Genomic DNA, 19,395 nt, shown 5'->3' with positions numbered 1-19,395 from the left:
GAAGAATAAAAACAAATAATACATCCGAGTAGCGCATTACTTACACTCTAATCCCTGTAAAAACGTTGTAATTAAATAGTTAACCTCAAAATGTTTACAAATTTTTAGTAATTATTGTAAAAAGTAATTAAAAACAATTTCTGTTAACAGTTAGGATTTTTAATCGTTAAGTAGATTACAACGTGCGCCCCCGCACACCGACATCACTACGGGCACAAATAGCTTCTCAACGAAATGCACAAATAACAAACTTTTTTGTCGTTTCATAACAGTTTTATTACTTTTGTAATAAAAAATTCAACGATTTAAAAAGCTAGTTCAACTACAATCATAATCAAAAAATTGTTTTGTAAAAAATGTTATTATTCATCTTTTTCTCGAAATAAGAAAAATCAAATTAGAGAACTTACTATAACAAAAGAACAGTCTTTCGTACGTATATGGAATACTGAAACAAATATTTTGAAAAGCGATAACAATAAATTATATTATTTTTCTGATCTGTTTTCACCCGTCTTAGCGATCTGTTACTACCCTAACCTAAGCAAAACTAATAGCGAAGATCAATTATTTTGTCAAGTAACGTTATACCTTTTTTCTTTCTTTTTTTAGTGCTAAGCGCAAAATTAAAATTATCGGTTAATTGTACATAGTTCTAACTGCTTCAAGAAAGGTTTCATTACCACAGCCGATGCGATCAGAACTGCTCAAAACGTAGGTGGCACTCGATAAGAGTACCTATCAGAGGTTTACTAAAATAAGACACAGTTCATTTACAATTAGGATGAATAATAATAATGGATGCCGGAATAGGGCTGCAATGAAACAGATTTTTTTTTTAATAACGAGGAAAAAATACACAGAGTTAGCACTCCATCCGAACGTTACAAGCTCGATTTCCAAGCTACGTATATCGTGATAAATATTAGTTAACTACTTCGTTAAATCTTATAAGATTTAAAGATGTACAGTTTATTATAAAAAAAGATCGTAAGGTTTCTTCTATAAAATGTTTCTGAAATATAAAAATAATAATACTTCATTTAATAATGTATAATGCAAAAAAAAAACTGTTAAACTAGGCTTGTAATAAATGAATACAAACTGTGAAAAAATTGAATCGATACGTTAAACTATCTGAAAAACGAGAATGGAATTTTGAACGGAATGAAATAAACGGGTAATGAAAATATAAAACAAATATTTAATAAATTCCGCATTTATATAATTTAATAAAAGTAGGTAAGTTGTAAAAGAATTGGGGGGGGGGGGGTTGAAACTTCAAGGCTGCAACTGAAATTATTTATAAACGATTTCTAACAAAAAGGGTAAACATTTCTTTTTTCCCCCACTCATTAAAAAAAACTGCCCCGTTACCGATAAATAATAACGCACATACAATCACTTACCATTTTACGATAAATCACCGATAAAATAAACCAACCACCTTTTGTATGCGGACAAATATTCCAGCCAGATTATAATAACATCGTAGGAACTCTAACCACAATAATATATTATGTGACATAAAGCAAAGCAGTATGACAGTTAAGGAAGCCGTTCAATTGAGTTTCGTTATCGAATGCAAGAGGGGGAGTAACAAAGACAGTACGACAGTGAAATAGTGACGTAGTGGGGATATATAAATATTACTACGTGGTGGGGATAGCAGTACAGGAGCTGGACCATCAAAGGTTGGTGACCTTCACTGTATTCTTCAAGATGATTTTTCAGTTTTATACGAATTAATCTCGTAAAATATACTTAACGGCCCCTATTTATAGACTATCCGTGTAACCCAAAAGTAAACAAATGAAGTAGCGTCTGCAGATAAAAGTGCAATAACAATGATGATAGATGGAAACACATGGCGGGACAAGCTGGGAGGCACCGAAAGGTAAATTATAAAGATATTAAAATGTGTAGCCCATTTACTTAACTCCAAAAAATCTAATTTACAATTCAGATTGCGTTGCAGACTGCTTTTCTTAAAATACTAATACAAAGATCCTGATTGTATAATTTAAGCAGCTTTGGTGGAGTCAACACCGGCTCGATCTGCCCAATGCAATACGACAGAATGAAAATGTTAAAGAATTAAAAATAGACGGGCTGATTTTATGAACTCGCTTTGACTAACGGATTAATTTACGTACGAGATCTGTTCAGAAAATAACCGAACATTTGAAATACGCGCCAACGGAGATATTTAATGACGTGCGGTTGGCAGAATTGTTTCGCATAACCTCTGTAAACACATGTTCTTGATATCTCGTTTAGTTTTCGTGCTACTGTGTGTGCAACGTGTTTTAAGTGTCGGTAGCGATTTTCAGGGGCAACGATACAACGTAAAATTTTGCTTAAAACTGGGGAAAAATTTCACAGAAACGTTTCAAATTTTGAAACAAGCTTACGGAGATGATGCTCTGGGTCGTATGCAACGTTACGGATGGTTTTCACGACTTAACACTTTGCACACGGATGGCCACCACTGGTGGCTCACTGTCATTTCTACACCAGCTCTAAGTTGATTCTTGAAGCTTTGTTTTCTCATGTCAGATGGGCCACCACCATTTCCGTGTCAACTCGGAGAAGTTTTTATTTGTTTTTTCCCCAAGGTCAGACGGGCCACCACTGGTGACCACTAATGATTTCCCTACGTACTAGGATTGTCCACCACTGGTGACCATTCAACATATTTGTCTATATTTATTTTTAAAAGATCTATCCGGTTAGAAAAACTGTTGAACTAATGAAGATTTAGTTTTAGCGGTTGGCAACACTTATTGCTTATAATTCTTCCACCTAAAATTTGTAAACATCCGCCTTCCAAAGTCACGCCATTGCAGCTTTTATTTATGCATCTATTGTGTGAATATTCATTTCTAATGAGTGGTTACTGTAATTGTTTTTTTTTGTGGTGTATTATACGTAAATATTAGTTACATAGTTTAAACATTTAACATTTTAAGACAATCTTATTTATATGCATGGTTTGTGAGCAACTAAGTGTTGTTATTTCATTACAAAATGACTGACAAACATACTGATGTACATAATTCTGATGAAAATTAGAGAATTAGTACTACATGATGAGGTAATTTCTGACAGTGATTCTAATCATGACAGCGAATTGACTAAAACATCAGAGAACAATTTGAAGAATTGTTGGAAAAGTGCAGAAGTGTTGTTGCAGAAGTGAACTGCATGACATTGATTTTGAGAGTGATGAAAACTGTATTTTACCAGAAGTCTCGATTGAACAGTGTGAAGAAAATAATGATTATGTAGATATCATTTAAGAAGGAGAAGATAACAGAGTGCAAAATGAAGATGTATTTGAAAGTGATAATATAAGTGAGCATTACAATGTGGACATCAATGTAAATGAACCTGATTATGTTGATGATGAAGAAGGGAATAAAGAGAAGAGTACGAAGGAGATGGAGGGATGGACCGACAATGATGTAAGATTTAAAAAAATTGAATTTTTAAACAGCAGTGGCTTTAAAGCACCACAAGGCCAAACTCCTTGAACAGAACTAGAATTCTTCCAGTTACTTTTTTACACTCTTTACTCACTGAAATAGTTAATGAAACAAACAGGTACGCCAAAGATAAGATACAAAAAAATACCCCATTACGGAATAAATCAATCTGGTGGTCCTGATTAACATAGGATTAAATCCAAAACCAGAATTACTTTTTCTCTGATATTGTAGATTACCAGCCTTTTTTTAAGAACACATTTTCCAGTCAGGTTTCAGCAAATATTTTGGAACTTACATGTTAGTCCTCCTTATACTAGTGGTCCTGTAGGAGGAACCCTAACACGCTCTGGAAAAGTATGTAGAGGTACAATATTTGGAAAAACAATATAGAAAATATGTTCCACAGCACAAGGTGAGCGTAGATGAAAGTACCGTATCCTTTAAAGGCAAAGTTTATTTTAAGGTTTATAACAAAGAGAAACCCATAAAGTAGGGTATAAAAATCATTATAATTTCAGAATCAAAAATCGGTTATATTTGTGGGCTAGAGCATTATTTAGGTAAGCATACAACAGAAAACCTGACAAGACCAGATTTATTTGTAACGAGCAGAATCGTTTTACACTTAGAAAAAAAAATTTGAAGACGATTACGGTAGTGTAGAAGGCTTTCATGTCTTTACAGACCGTTTTTGTACTAGCACTGAATTAGCGTCTGCTTTATATGACCTGAAAGTACACCTAACGGGTACAATTATGCAGAATCGAAAAGGCATACCCATCCAAGTTAGGCCTGTAAGAAATAACCAAAAAAGTAAAAAAAACCCAAAGAAACAAGTTCCAACAACAATTAAACTAAAAAAGGAAGAGACCAAGGCATTTTGAAAGGATGATAAATTTTGTCTAGTGCTTTGGAAAGATAGCAATGAAATTACAATGTTTACCTCATTGTACGATGCTTCAACGCAAACAGTTAGACGAGTCAAGAAGGGGGGGAATCGTAGAAAGTATAAAGAAACCTACTTCAGTTTGCAAATACAAGCAATGGGGGGTATTGATCTGTCACATCAGTACATATCTTCCAACGCCTTTATCCGAAAATTTATAAAATGGTGGAGAAAAGTGTTTTTCTGGTTATTGGAAGCTGCTATAGTAAATTCCTATATTTTGTTTACGATGAACAATCTGCAAAATGCAAAAGTCAGGCAACAAGTTTTTAGGAAACAGCTAGTTAAGCAATTAGTGGGAAACATAAGAAATTATAACAAACGACATAGCCAAAGCAATATTGAACTGGAATAATGCTTAGATGGCAAACTACACTTATGTTTTCTCTGGAAGACAGAAAATTAAAGTTAAAGATGTACTGAATTCATTTTTTATGAGTGACTGATGTATGGATAATGATTTTTCTTCTTTTTTTTAATCTCATTTTAAAATACTTGTAGAAGAGTAATGGAAAGGCCGTGGTGAAAGAGAAGTTTCTTCAACAAACCACCACTGCTGACTTGACTTAGCATCTCCTTTCCATTCTTCCCATCACACACCACTTAAGTCTCTGAGGCTGAGCATTAAAATATATTTTGTTTTTCTCCATATTTAAAATTTACATTTTTGTCTTATTTTATAATAACATGACTTTCAGTACACTATTAAATACTTATAATCTTTTATAAACTCAAGTTTTTGTATCAGTTTCCTCTCAACACCCATTACATAAAGAAAAAAAAGGCTGGGAGGAATACAGGAAGTAATATTAACACCCAATCAACATAAAATCATTACATCTACACAGCTCATTAACAGATTACCTTAAAAACAGACTTATACATAAATAATAAATATATAATAATGAAGACAAACTTCATTCAGGATTTCATGTCCTGTAAACTTTTCTGATGTTTAATTTAGTGGCTGCTAAAAAATACACTGTACATGATCAATCTCTTATTTACTTTGTTCAAAAGTGTGAAATAGTAAAATGTATTCTGATGCGTGCTTTAAAAATAACATAAATATCTCAATACACCACCTTCATTGAAGATATTTATGCAAAGTATAAAATTGTTGATTGTATAAATGTATTAGGAAGTGCAGAAATATTTTATGATTTATATATAATATTTATCGGTCAGTAAACATTAGAATATATATATATATATATATATTACACAGTAGGTTTACCATGAATTACACAATTTATAATGAGATTTTGATTTTTTATTAAGCAATATAAGTGATAGAATTTGTAATAAAAAAAAAACCAACGTGATAACAAACAAAAACTACAGATTATTTTGTTATATAAACATAATTATAAATAAACTTTAAGGTTAAAGCAATTATCAAAATGAACACATTATAATCACAATTCTTCAAACTTTGGTAATCCAAGTTCCCAATAATGCAAGCTGAGTTTATTAAAAATTACAAATGCACACTGATAACAAATTATCTCTTACAATAATACAAATTATAATTTTTTTTTTGTCTTCAGTCATTTGACTGGATTGATGCAGCTATCCAAGATTCCCTATCTAGTGTATACCCTCTACATCCTACATCCCTAACAATTTGTTTTACATATTCCAAACATGGCCTGCCTACACAATTTTTCCCTTCTACCTGTCCTTCCAATATTAAAGCGACTATTCCAGGATGCCTTAGTATGTGGCCTATAAGTCTGTCTCTTCTTTTAACTATATTTTTCCAAATGCTTCTTTCTTCATCTATTTGCCGCAATACCTCTTCATTTATCACTTTATCCACCCATCTGATTATTAACATTCTCCTAAAGCACCACATTTCAAAAGCTTCTAATCTTTTCTTCTCAGATACTCCGATTGTCCAAGTTTCACTTCCATATAAAGCGACACTCCAAACATATACTTTCAAAAATCTTTTCCTGACATTTAAATTAATTTTTGATGTAAAAAAATTATATTTCTTACTGAAGGCTCATTTCGCTTGTGCTATTCGGCATTTTTTATAATTGTTTACGCCATTCTAGCGTAAAGTTTTCCGTTATTTTCTACGAATTCCAAGCTAGGGTGGGTCCCGTTGTCTTATTACTGGAATGTTAAATTTCACTTTGTTTCGAATTTTTGTGTCTGTCAAAACTACCTGTTTTAATTATTTGTTCTTGTGTTCGACCCTCCCTCCGTCATCCTTAGTGACCGCGTCCATTCTTCTATCGAGTTATTTCTGACTACCCTTTTCATACACCCGTTATTCTTTCGTCCCCTTACTAATACATGCACACATCTCTTGTCTTTTACACACACTCTCTCCTGTCCACTACCTGGATCTGGTTAACCCGTTTTTCTTTCGCCATCTTTTCGGCAGAGTAGATCCAACATCTCACCAGTGCAGTCGCCTATGGCCATACTCTCCTGCAAACTTTGTGGTAACATTCTCATTCAAGCAGAATCTCAAAACTCGTCACTACACATCTGAGGTTCTACGCATTGAAGCAGAATCTCAAAACTCGTCACTACACATCTGAGGTCCTACGCATTCAAGCAGAATCTCAAAACTCGTCACTACACATCTGAGGTTCTACGCATCATTCTACCACCTTAACGCTCTGTATGTATTTTGCTAAATTGTCCAATCACTCTTGTAGCCTGCAATGCAGCCCACAATCATTCCTCTAACAAGTCTTTCTTTCTTTTTCCTGTTTAGCCTCCGGTAACTACCGTTTAGATAATACTTCAGAGGATGAATGAGGATGATATGTTTGAGTGTGAATGAAGTGTAGTCTTGTACATTCTCAGTTCGACCATATCTGAGATGTGTGGTTAATTGAAACCCAACCACCATAGAACACCGGTATCCACGATGTAGTATTCAAGTCCGTGTAAAAATAGCTGGCTTTACTAGGACTTGAATTCTGGAACTCTCGACTTCCAAATCTGCTGATTTGGGAAGACGCGTTCACCACTAGACCAACCCGGTCGGTCCCTCCAACAAGTCTGATTCTATTTAACATAACTTGTGTTTATAGCTCTCCTGTCCTGCATTGCAGGCCACAGTTGTTTTCTGCAAACGCTCTCTTAATCATCTTAAAATAAAAATATCAAATTAAATAGTTATTTTTATGAAAATTAATGAAATTATAATACAAATAAATGAAGTGAACTTAAAGTTAGACATTTAACACCAGTTTTGTTATAAAATAATGTTGCAAAAATAAATCAGAGTTATATGGCTGAACTAGGTTAAATTAAACAGGAGTTGTAGTGATAACTGCGGACTGCTAAGTAGGACACGATAGTGGATGGACAACTAACTCAATACAAAATCAGAGTGCATGGACAGAACACCATGGCCTGCAATAATGGACAGGAGAGCACAAAGGATAAAATAAAAATGGTTAATGTAGAAGGATACTCTGTATATCAAAATTACAATTGTGATGAGTCAAATCTAAATTTTAGAGTTTGCAAACAAAAGCATAGCTCATACAAAAGAAACAAGAGCTCCAGGTTTAAAAAAAAAATTGGGTGGGGCTGGATCGGGTGCATGGTCGTTGGTTTAACGTGAAACATTACAGACCTTGAATGAAGTTTCTCCAAGCTACAGACCGACCAACTTATCTGTAGAGTTTAATGAGGGAGCCACCAACATATTATTTTTTGAACAAAACTGAAAATCTCCAATGGAAAATTTTAGTTCCTTCATTTGGCCAACTATACTGATAAATTGGTCAGTCTTTATGTCAGCGAGTCACTTTTAGTGTATTGGACTGAAATAAAAGCAAGACATTGACTGCATACTAAATTTAATTTTAACATAAAGCAGACACTAAATGGTATATGATATTTATTTCAACTAACATTGATGACAATTTTGTTTAACATTGGTCTGTGAAATGAGAAGTAAGAGACATAAGGCATAATAAGCAGCAGTAGAGGTGCTTGTGCCATCGGCATTGTTCACTGCCAGCTTTGCTACGATCCCAAAACAGTCTTGCTCACTCAGCACCAGACACTGGGGTACCTGTACGTGGCCCATAACCTCCCCTTTCCAATGATATGCGTTATTTATATTTCTGGCTGAGGCTGATATATTGAATTTTTTTACTTCTTTAGATGTTTACTGTAATTTTTTACACATAAATATTGTTCAAAACACACTTCTTATTACTTAAATCGATCTATCTTGACAAACTCTAAACACAAATATGAATCACCACACTATCGCATCTAAGCCGTGAGCTATACTGAATGGAAATGAAAGAGAGCGCCAGTTTTGGCCGATCTGCGCTGTGACCCCTTTCCACCAACCTGCTTGCCGGTGATGCAAACTCAAAGTCGTATTGGTGAACTGACCATGTAAGTTATAAAATGACACTGCATTTACTCTCTGAGAATACAGTTGGGAATTATTAAGGCAGGGCGATATAGACCTTTTTGTTACGCTACAAATTTCTGTACTGGTACCTTATGTTTCGGTGTGATTTTAAAGACATTTCATGTCAAAAGTAAATAAAGAATCACAGTTTTCTCTTAGCTCAAATGCATTCCAGAATCATAAATTACAGTTTTTTTTATAGAAAAGGCAACCGAAATGTAATGCACAGTGAAATGTAATGAGTGAACAAAAATGTGGGGGCAGCATCAACCACATAAAGGTGGTATCATATTGTAATTTCATTCCTCTACGACTAACACTGGGGTGTAAGCTGTAGGATGTGTCTCCAACAGCCTCTCCTACACAAATGTCATCCTCTACTTCAAGAATTGTAGCAAACTGCTACATAGAGCACTTTGTATTGAAGCCAAGGCTGTGACAACGAACTGACTCCACTATCAAAGTGCCAGCGACCTCTTAGAAGAGTGGGTGAGTGGGTAGAAGCTTAGGGCACTCTCTTGCCCTAAGTTGAGAAATCTTCCCTGAAGGTGGATGAACCAAATAATGTGATCAACAGCACAGAAAATGGAAAGCAACAGGAAACCATCACATTAAAGATCCAAATATCATCAGTAGCTCAAATATGGAGTGCACTCTTAAAATCAATTCTAGAGGTAAATGGTCCTGAATTCGGATCTCCAGTGGGGGCCTGCAAGATTGTGCTGCAAACCCAAAAATGAAAAAATGTAAAGATATTTATAAGATGTATTGAATCATGGAATGTTCAGACTTTGCTTTGGTATGGTAAACTTGAGAATATCAAATTAAGAGAATGGAACATATGCACTGGGATTAAGCGAGAAGAGATGGGGTAACAGAGGAGTCTAATGGAAGCGACTCAAAGGAATTGCACTAGGGATAGACTAGGAGGAGTAGGAATTATTTTAAGCAAAGATTTTGGACTGAGAGTTTGTGGATACATCCATCTAAATGAACCTTAATCTTAGTAACGATTGATATGCAACTAAACAGGGCGGTAATAATCCAAGTATACAAACATCAAATGAATAGTATGAAGCATAAACCAATTATAAAAATCCAGTGAATTTGAATGTCCAGTGGGATTTGGGTGCCATGTTTGCTCACAAATGATGTAAAGTATGAATGTTAAGTATAGTTTGCAGCTGTTTCAATTGAGAGGAATTTTTAAACTATTTTTCAACAGTTAAAACAGTGAGTTGAGGTCAGGGAATAAGCTTTAAAGTAGGTGAACACTGCTCATCAGGAGTAAAGGTGATGGCTACTGTCTTTTGAAATACTTATGCCAGAATCCTAATGGACTTTCTGAGAAGAGTAAAATGGTAACTGTGCAATATTATGCATCTTTGTTGGATCATATATATGAGTAAAAAAAAGACATTTGATGAAAAAAAAGGGTCTTACCAGACTTAGTACTTTAACACTTTCAAACTATTATCTGTTTCCAAATACGAAAAAGTGGCTTGCTGGCAAGAGATTAATACAAAATGATGATGTTATTGTTAATATATCTGCGGATTTTGAAGACTGTCATACTATAAGGATGGGATCAAAAAACTTAGCTTTGATGGAATAGGTGTGTAGACTTCAAAGATTGTTAAATAAAATGATTTTTCTAAAAACTGAGTATTTTTGCATGAACTTTATCAATCACCCCTTGCAATAACCCAAAGTTGTAATATATTTATATACATACTGCTTATAAGAAATAAAACTACTTTGCTTCCTTTAAAAATTATTTCCTTTATTTACTTACCTATTTTAATTTAATTAATTATTACTTTAATTAATGAGTCCTTTTATAATAATATTTAATAATAATCTTACTTTGTACAAACTTGTACCCAGACAGTAACTACTAATTAATGTGTGGTGTCTGCTAAGTTTTAATTTTCTTTATTACTTAAATATATTTAAATATTAGATTAACATTTTACTTTTGTTTTAATATTCTGACAAGTTTTGGATAAATAAATGATGGGTGAAATACAATTATGAACTAATTAAACTCAATTGAAAATAAACAGTAATGGGGAAAATTGAAATGGCTGTAATCAATCTTGGATCTAAAAAATCAAAGTTTTTAAATGTGCTACATTTTTTTTTTATTTTTAGTTACAATCAATAATAAAATTATTAACATACAATAACTCTGATGTTGTGAGATGATTAGCACATGTTCAAGTTCACTTAATTTTTCAAACGACAGTGTGGCAGTTAAAAAAAAAAAAACAACTTAAAATGCATAAAAACTTTTAAAAAGTGCATTATAACCTTTCAATATTACACAAGTCTAACTTATATACAACTCTTAATGTAATAGTATTGTGTTGCTCTCATGTTGTTTCTCTGCTATATTATACTTCAAACCTGCATTTCAATGCTTCATGAATAAATAATGACAACTAAAAATATTGATAATAATAATAATTCTAAAAAAAAATTATATTTAAGAACATAGCAAGACAAACAGAGTTAATTTTTCAGCATAGAAATGAAGCGCAATTAGATTTTTTTATTTAATGTTTTGATGAACTAAAGACATTAATATTCTGCATAAAAAAAGGTAAAATGTAGTCTATTTTTAAAACTTAACTTTAAATTTTCACAGTAAAAGTCAATAAAGAGAGTTATGCTATTCTTTAACTAGAAAAATTATTTTATACATGGGCCTAAGAAGTAGATAAATGAACTCATATTCTACAATCTTATTTCCAATAACTGTAATCACTTGAAGAAGATAATTTGAATGTCTTGGACTTTCATCCACAGGTCCTGGATTTGAAATCTGATCAGGCACATTTTAAGCGCTGAAAAACTTTTTCATATTCCCATGCACAAGCTTTGAGCTTATGGTGAATTAATCATAAAAAACCAAATAAACTTCATTTTAGCAGATGCAATTATACAAAGTTAGCTCCATTATATATGTTGCAGTACTTAGGGGCAATCCCTTCATAAACAATTTTAAGTATTACTTAATTGATGATTTTATCATTACAACTTCATTATAAGTTTGTTAATTTTTTTAATGTCTAAAATATTTGTTACCTAATTAAGATCTTTCAGGTACATTCAATCCTATATTTATGTTGCAGTAAAAAATTATCTAAATAAGATGGCATAATAGAAAAATTAAGTTAATAGATTACCAGTTTACATCATTAAGGTAAAGATCAAAAGTATCTTTAAATAAGTACACTTTTATTAATAAAAAAATTCTACCATCCACAGTTGAAAGTAACAAACTCCTACTTCAATATAAAAAAGTACCGAATAATAAAAAAAAAAAATAATTTTTATATTTCATATAATATTAAACGCACGCGCGCGCGCACACACATCCCATGGAGAAACTTTTAAGAAATTGTTCTACTAATGAAAATAATAGAAAAATTCATATAAACATAGGTCTGGAAACGCTTTGTTTTTGAGTTACCGTTAGCGAAAGATTTCACCCGGATTTCAGCTCTTCTAATAAAAAGAAACGCTACTATAATTTTTCATATCTAAATTTAGGATTAAAGTTGATGGTTCCTTATGTAATTTGATCTGGGAAATAGGATAAAACAGGTCCCAGGAAACTGTAACTGTAACACAAAATTTAGCGTCGAGAAACAAATTTTTTTAGGTTTGTAGTACAATAGCTTTGTGAAATAACTAATACATGCAGAAGATTTAGTAACAAGACTTGTAGAGCAGTTAATCCTGAGAAAACTGAGGTGAATAGAGCCAATGAAATGTTTAAAAAAAACTTAAAATCGGGTATTCTATGAACAACTGTTCATAATAGAACAGTTATATAATAGTTCCTGAAAGAACATACCCTGTAGGTTTCTCAGTTTCTTCATGGAGCAGTGTATAAAATGAAGCGAATTATCTGTTTTCTGTGATCCACAAAAGTACTAGCCTATTTTAAATGTTACCATTGTCATTAGTAAGATTTAAGATACCTGCAAAGTTATAATTACATACCCTTATCTTGAGTGTTTTCAGATGACAGCAGCCATCATCAGCTCTTCAGAAATATACAATTAACAGGATTCTTTTCTCACTCTCAGATGTAACTATATACAGGATATTGATTCCTATTTATCATTAGTCAAGTATATCACTCAACCCAATCAAAATTTACTGTGATAGTTAATTTATATTTTATGTTTATACATACTGCTTCAATTTTAGATTTATTATTTATTTCTAATACTTTATTTCAATATTACTAACCAAATATTAACAATGTTTTGTTATTATATGTGATAATGATCTGCAGCATTGGAAAACTTTTTCCTTTTGTTTCTGATTATTTTTTTCCTTTGCATATTTATAGTTATCAATTTTATACATACACTCTAACAATAAGATTAATATTAATAATTTTTCTTTCTTTGGAAGTCAGATGTTTTATTACATCATCATTTTGATAATAAGAAAATAATCCACTATTGTAATGTAACAGATTAAAAACTTTGTAGATTATTTGTTGATAAAAGAAATATATATTGTAGAATGGTTAGTAATTTTTTTTTGGTGATTTGGTATTAGATTAATTTTATTGTTTTTTAATAAATGTATTTCATATTATTTTCATAAAAAACAAATCTTCTTAATAAAAAATGTACAAAACTGTTAACAGTTACATTGGTATATTTATTTAAGCCTGTAAGGCATTAAAACTGTTACAGCCAACAATCCAGCCATCTTATGTTGTACATATGTATTTGACATGAAAATGACCAAAATGTCAGTCTCATTTATTTTATGCATTATAAGGCACACAGTGTATAAACTTTTATTCATGTGCATTTTATGTTAGTGTACCTATTTTAATTTATTATGTGACTCAAGTATAAAACCCAACATTCAATACTTAAGCCAAAAATTCTAACTTGAATAAACATGCCAGACATTACATTACTAAGAGATGTGATAAAAAAAGAAAATTTGATTTATTAAAATTTTATAAATAACTGAACAAACTTTACCATGATGATGGTGTTGTGGATTGTCTATTATTCGAATCTGTCGATCAGGAAATAGAGGTTCCCCATCTGGACCTCCTACACCAGAGCTTGGCAGTTGTAGAAGAGCAATCCGTTCCTCACCGACTGATCTTGGGAAGTAAAGTGGCACAAGCACCTCATAAATTCCACTGTCACAACTATCAACAACTAGCACTATTGTTTCTAGACCCTTCCTACCACTGTTTTCCTGCTGTTCAAGGAAGCGACGTATTGTCCCTGCAAAATTAAAACATTTAATTATTATAATAAAAATAGAACCATGTTCACTTTGTCACTTGTCTGACTGTTTTGAAACAAACTTCTATTCATTTTAGTTGTTTCCTCATTTAAATATAAATAATGCATCAGACACACTCGGTTTCTGTAATAGAGTTTTTTAACTCTGTACTCTCTTAAATCGATTAGAATTACTTTAAATTAAGCAGAATCATAATTACAAAAACCTAGTTCCATACAGATATTATTAGCAGTGAAACTTGGAATACATTAGCTTCCTACAGATTAGGTCAGTGTTCAGTTTTTTGTCAAGGTCGCAGACACCTCTAACGTTATTCGAGAAACCACAGATTTGCCGATTACACATTAAACGGACTAGGGTTTGTCAAAAAATCAGTGAATGGTGTTATAAACAACATAACCCAAGGTTGTTTATTATTACAATTCTGACCTGTGTGCGAATGCCGTTACCAGCTGGCGAGTCTGCTCTCTGTGTGTGTTGGGTGTGTTAGTCTCGGTGCTGTGAACATTGTTTTTTTTGTTAATATATCGTCACGTCAAACTCTTTACAAGAATTTAGATTTCTAAAGACTTTATTTAATGTTTTACTTTCTGCTCACGGCTATTTTTATATTATCGGATAAGCTAGAATTATTATTTTTTAAGTGAAACGTTGATCATGGCAAGGCTTGTTCGTGCTATGTGTTTTCGTACTGTGAGTTAAAATTATATGTCTGAATTCCTGTTTGTTTTTTATTTTATGAATGTAATAATTATTCTCAGTTGTCTTCTCTTCTTGTGTTTCTAGTATAATTATAAATTAAACAAACTTCAAATAATGCTGATGTGCTGTTTTATGTGTTTTTTTCTTATTTGTAATCACTACCCAATCCAGACCATCTGATCCTCTCAGAACATTTTTTGGAAACCCGCTCACCCGCCTCACTGCGTTTGTTGATCGGGATACTCAGAGTTGGTGGCCGTATCCAGCATGCTCTCATCGGGGAAGACGCCAAGCATGCCATCATATTGCCTCGTCACTCTCGACTCTCTCATCTGCTTATCCAGGCTACTCATCTTCAGACTCTCCATGGAGGAACGCAGCTCACTTTAGCTCAACTTCGTCGTCGCTTTTGGATTCTTGGTGGCCGCGTGCCGGTTCACTCTTTCATCTTTAACTGTGTGGTCTGTGCTCGTTTCAGGGGTCAGAGAGCTCAACAACTGATGGGTCAACTTCCTATATGCAGGGTGAATCCCGCTCGTGCCTTTCTCTCCATGGGAATTGACTATGCAGGTCCAGTTTCTATTAAGGCTTGGAAAGGTCGCGGACATAAGTCCTTCAAGAGCTAGATGGTCATTTTTGTGTGCATGGTCACATCAGCGGTTCACCTGGAACTAGTATCAGACTACTCCGCTGATGGATTCATCGCAGCATTCCAGCGGTTCATCTCGCATCGAGGCCGCTGTCAGTCTTTATATTCTGATTGTGGAATCAACTTCATTGGAGCGGATCAACAACTAAAACGGCTATTTTCTCGCGGGAAACTGGAATATGCAGCTCTATCGTCTGTGTTACTCAACGATGGCACTCAGTGGTCATTCAATCCTCCTGGTGCTCCCCATTTTGGAGAACAGTGGGAAGCAGCCGTGAAATCAGTGAAGTTTCATCTTGCTCGCACAGTCCAGGATGTTGTGCTCACGTACGAGGAGCTCGGGCACGCTTTTAACACAAATTGAGGCCATACTCAACTCTCGGCCGCTCGAACCACTCTCAGAGGACCCCGAACGATTGCTCAACGCTCACACCAGGTCACTTTCTCAATGGGGAACCTCCCATTACGGTATCAGGACCTTCTCTGCACCAGCTTTCAATCTCTAGACTTACACGATGGCAGCTCATTCAACAACCTCTACAGTCGTTTTGGAAGGCCTGGTCATCTAGTTATCTTCAGCAGCACCAGTCCATCTCCAAGTGGCACCACCCCACTCACGATATATCTCAGTTGGCTCCTTGGTCCTGCTCACAGATGAGCAGTTTCCCCTTCAAAATTGCCCCTTGCTCGTGTTCTTGCTTTTCACCCTGGGAAGGATGGGCTCACTCGAGTGGTTACACTTAAAACCGCTATCTCTACTCTTACAAGACCTATCTCAAAGCTTGCTCTTCTGCCCCCAACCCTGATAACACTAATAAGAATTCTATGTGCCGACAGAAAATCGTCAACAACTCCATTGCTGACTGCCAGGGGAGAATGTTCAGTTTTTTGTCAAGGTCGCAGACACAACATTGTTCGAGAAACCACAGTTTTGCCGATTTCGCATTAAACAGACTAGGGTTTGTCAACAAATCAATGAATGGTGTTATAAACAACATAACCCAAGGTTGTTTATTATTACAATTCTGACCTGTGTGCGAATGCCGTTACCAGCTGGCGAGTCTGCTCTCTGTATGCGTTGGGTGTGTTAGTCTCGGTGCTATGAACATTGTTTTTTTTGTTAACAATATATCGTCGCGTCAAACTCTTTACAAGAATTTAGTTTTCTAAAGGACTTTATTTAATGTTTTACTTTCTGCTCACGGCTATTTTTGTATTATCGGATAAGCTAGAATTATTATTTTTTTTAAGTGAAATGTTGACCACGGTAAGGCTTGTCGTGCTATGTGTTTTCGTACTGTGAGTTAAAATTATATGTCTGAATTACTGTTTGTTTTTATTTTGTGAATGTAATAATTATTCTCAGTTGTCTTCTCTTCTTGTGTTTCTAGTATAATTATAAATTAAACAAAGTTCAAATAATGCTGATATGCTGTTTTATGTGCTTTTTTTTCTTATTCGCAATCACTACCCAATCCAGACCATCAGATCCTCTCAGAACAGTCAGCAATTATCAAAGTGGGGGACGCAAGGAAGATTTCACGGAGGGCACAAAGCACAGTAACAAACGAATAAAAAAATTTGTTAAGCAGAAAATAATATAAAGTGAAATATTCATTATTATACTAGTGTTGAAAACCTTTCGGAAAAGTTTGCTTATTTCTTACTTAAATATCAATTATCTGCTAACAATGTCTTTAGAAACAGATCGTTTCGGTCATAAATTAACAGACATACACAGTTTTGATTTGATGTTTAAATCACAGACAATTTCTCATGTTGCTCCGACTAGTGCTGCTTGGACGGCATAGTGATGATTGTTCGAAACAAGCATCTGACAATCAAAGCAAGTTGCTGTTCTTGTCTATTGTTTGTTGTTGAGGTTATGTGTACATTATTTCAGTTGAGAGTGAATTAACAGTGATTTTGATTTTCCTTTAGTTTTCTGTGCAAATATCGTGTTTTGTTTGCTAAAATGAAAAGGTTTTAATTAAAGCATACAAGTAATTAAAGTGAGACTTTCACATTTCATAAACATTGTAATAATAGCGGTAAAAGATGTGAACCTAAAGACACCATCGGTGAATCACCACCTACTTCTTCAAGTGGTGTAACTGCTGCAAAAGTGTGCAAGTATGACCAACAGCTACTTATTACTAGGTTTCACAAAGAAAAAAATTATTAATGGAGAGGAATGGCCTTAGTGTATCATATGCCTAGTCGTTATAGCCTCTGACAGAATGAAACCCAATAAATTGAAACAACACCTTGATATAAAACACGCATGCAGATCTTGTGAAAAAAAGTAAAGTATTTTGAGTGAAAACTAAACAGTGTCAAATCTACAAAAAAGGCATTTACCACCATTTCAAGAGTTAACTTCTAAAGGTCTACTGGCATCTTGTCAGGTTTCCCAGAGAATCGCTCAAAATAAAAAGCCTCACATTATTGGTGAAGAGCTGATGATATTGCCCGCAGCTGTTGTTGATATGGTTTTCAACAATGTTTGGGGAATCCATGGCTCAACAGTTGAAATCCGTACCAATATCTAATGACTGTCTCAAGATGAGTACAAGATAATTTGAGAAGATTTACACAAGCAGTTAGTGGAGAAGGTAAAAAATAATTATTTTGCTCTTTGAGTTGGGGCAAAATATAATATGTTCTCCATACAGATGCACATATGATCACTTAAATAAGGTTTTTTGATGGTGAAGAGGTTTTGAGAGTGCTTTTAGGGCCAATTTAACTGGGGAAAGCACTTTTGAAATAACTGATAGTTTCCTGAAGAAAATGATATGTTGTGGGACAATTTTTTTTTTTTTTTTTGAGGAGAGAGAAATGCTTCAGTGTTATCACCTGGACCCAACATATTTGTAGTAATATACAAACAGATATCACATTTTATTTCATAATTAGAATAATAAAATTTCCAACTGCTGTACAGCAATTAGCATAACTGATAAACATTAGAATAATTCAAATATTTGAGTATAAATGGATGCCCTAAGAAACAACAACTAGTCTAAAGTTTTCTTATCATTGCCCAGGATTTGTAAAATGCTTCTCAGCAATTTATATTTAAGACATACGGCCGCATAACAGATGCAATCCATAAGAATGCGGTGTACAGTCAAGCGGTTTTCACATCATACGCATAATGGAGCGTTCTCTCCCTATATCAAAAACTTATGAGTAGCTCTTGTATATTCTAACCGCAATCAACAGAGGACCATTTCCTCTTGCGAACTTTTCTGTCAATGGAGTGTTCTTTGATACGTCGAAGCTTGTTATCAACCGTAGCAGTTCAATCACCTTGCCACTTAGCATGAATAGTGTGTTTTACACAGTTAATAAAGTCAGATGTAGTAATATGAGCGAAGAAGGACAGTTGCCTACAAGCACAGTAAAATGTACATGTTCATTACCTGGAATTCCCACATGGCTATTGATCCATCAGAAACTCACTTATGTGTTGGGGTTATTCAACTTAGCGACTGTATGACAGATTTCAGTAAGGAAAGGATGTTTAGAATACAAATCTTGTGGAAGAAAATGTGTAGGAATTATAGAGACAAACTGTATTATACATAGAGACTTTAGCATCCAAAGATATGAGCTCAGAACTAAATCACATATTCCATGTAAAGTCAGTGAACTGTACAAAACACAGCCTCTGAAGTCTTGATTTTTAAGATTCTTTGTTAAGATATAGGATCAGAGCATACAACCTTACTTTTTCACACTAAGGCTCACCAGCTGTTGACAGGAATGGTTTTAAGCAGAATCACTGAATTGAGGCACGAGTCTTTTAGGTTTTTAGAGGAGAAACATCCTCAATGAAGAATTATTTTGTGAACAAAGTTTTACTTTAAAACTAGCTTATTTGGCAGACATG

General features: G+C 33.9%; 1 protein-coding gene across 2 annotated transcripts in view; it reads right to left on the bottom strand.

Moving 5' to 3' along the window:
- The window catches only part of LOC142318976 (protein GDAP2 homolog), a 322,594-nt gene that overhangs the window by 191,280 nt on the left and 111,919 nt on the right, over nt 1-19,395 (bottom strand). For both annotated transcript variants that reach the window (XM_075355719.1, XM_075355728.1), the window contains exon 7: nt 13,870-14,124. In XM_075355719.1, coding sequence (XP_075211834.1) covers nt 13,870-14,124 — 255 coding nt within the window. The remainder of the gene's footprint in view (nt 1-13,869; nt 14,125-19,395) is intronic.

The sequence above is a fragment of the Lycorma delicatula genome, chromosome 1 (assembly GCF_047948215.1).
Source record: "Lycorma delicatula isolate Av1 chromosome 1, ASM4794821v1, whole genome shotgun sequence".
Classification (NCBI taxonomy): Eukaryota; Metazoa; Arthropoda; class Insecta; order Hemiptera; family Fulgoridae; genus Lycorma; species Lycorma delicatula.
The sequence above is the reverse complement of the archived record's forward strand: the minus strand, read 5'-3'. Positions and strand labels throughout refer to the sequence as shown.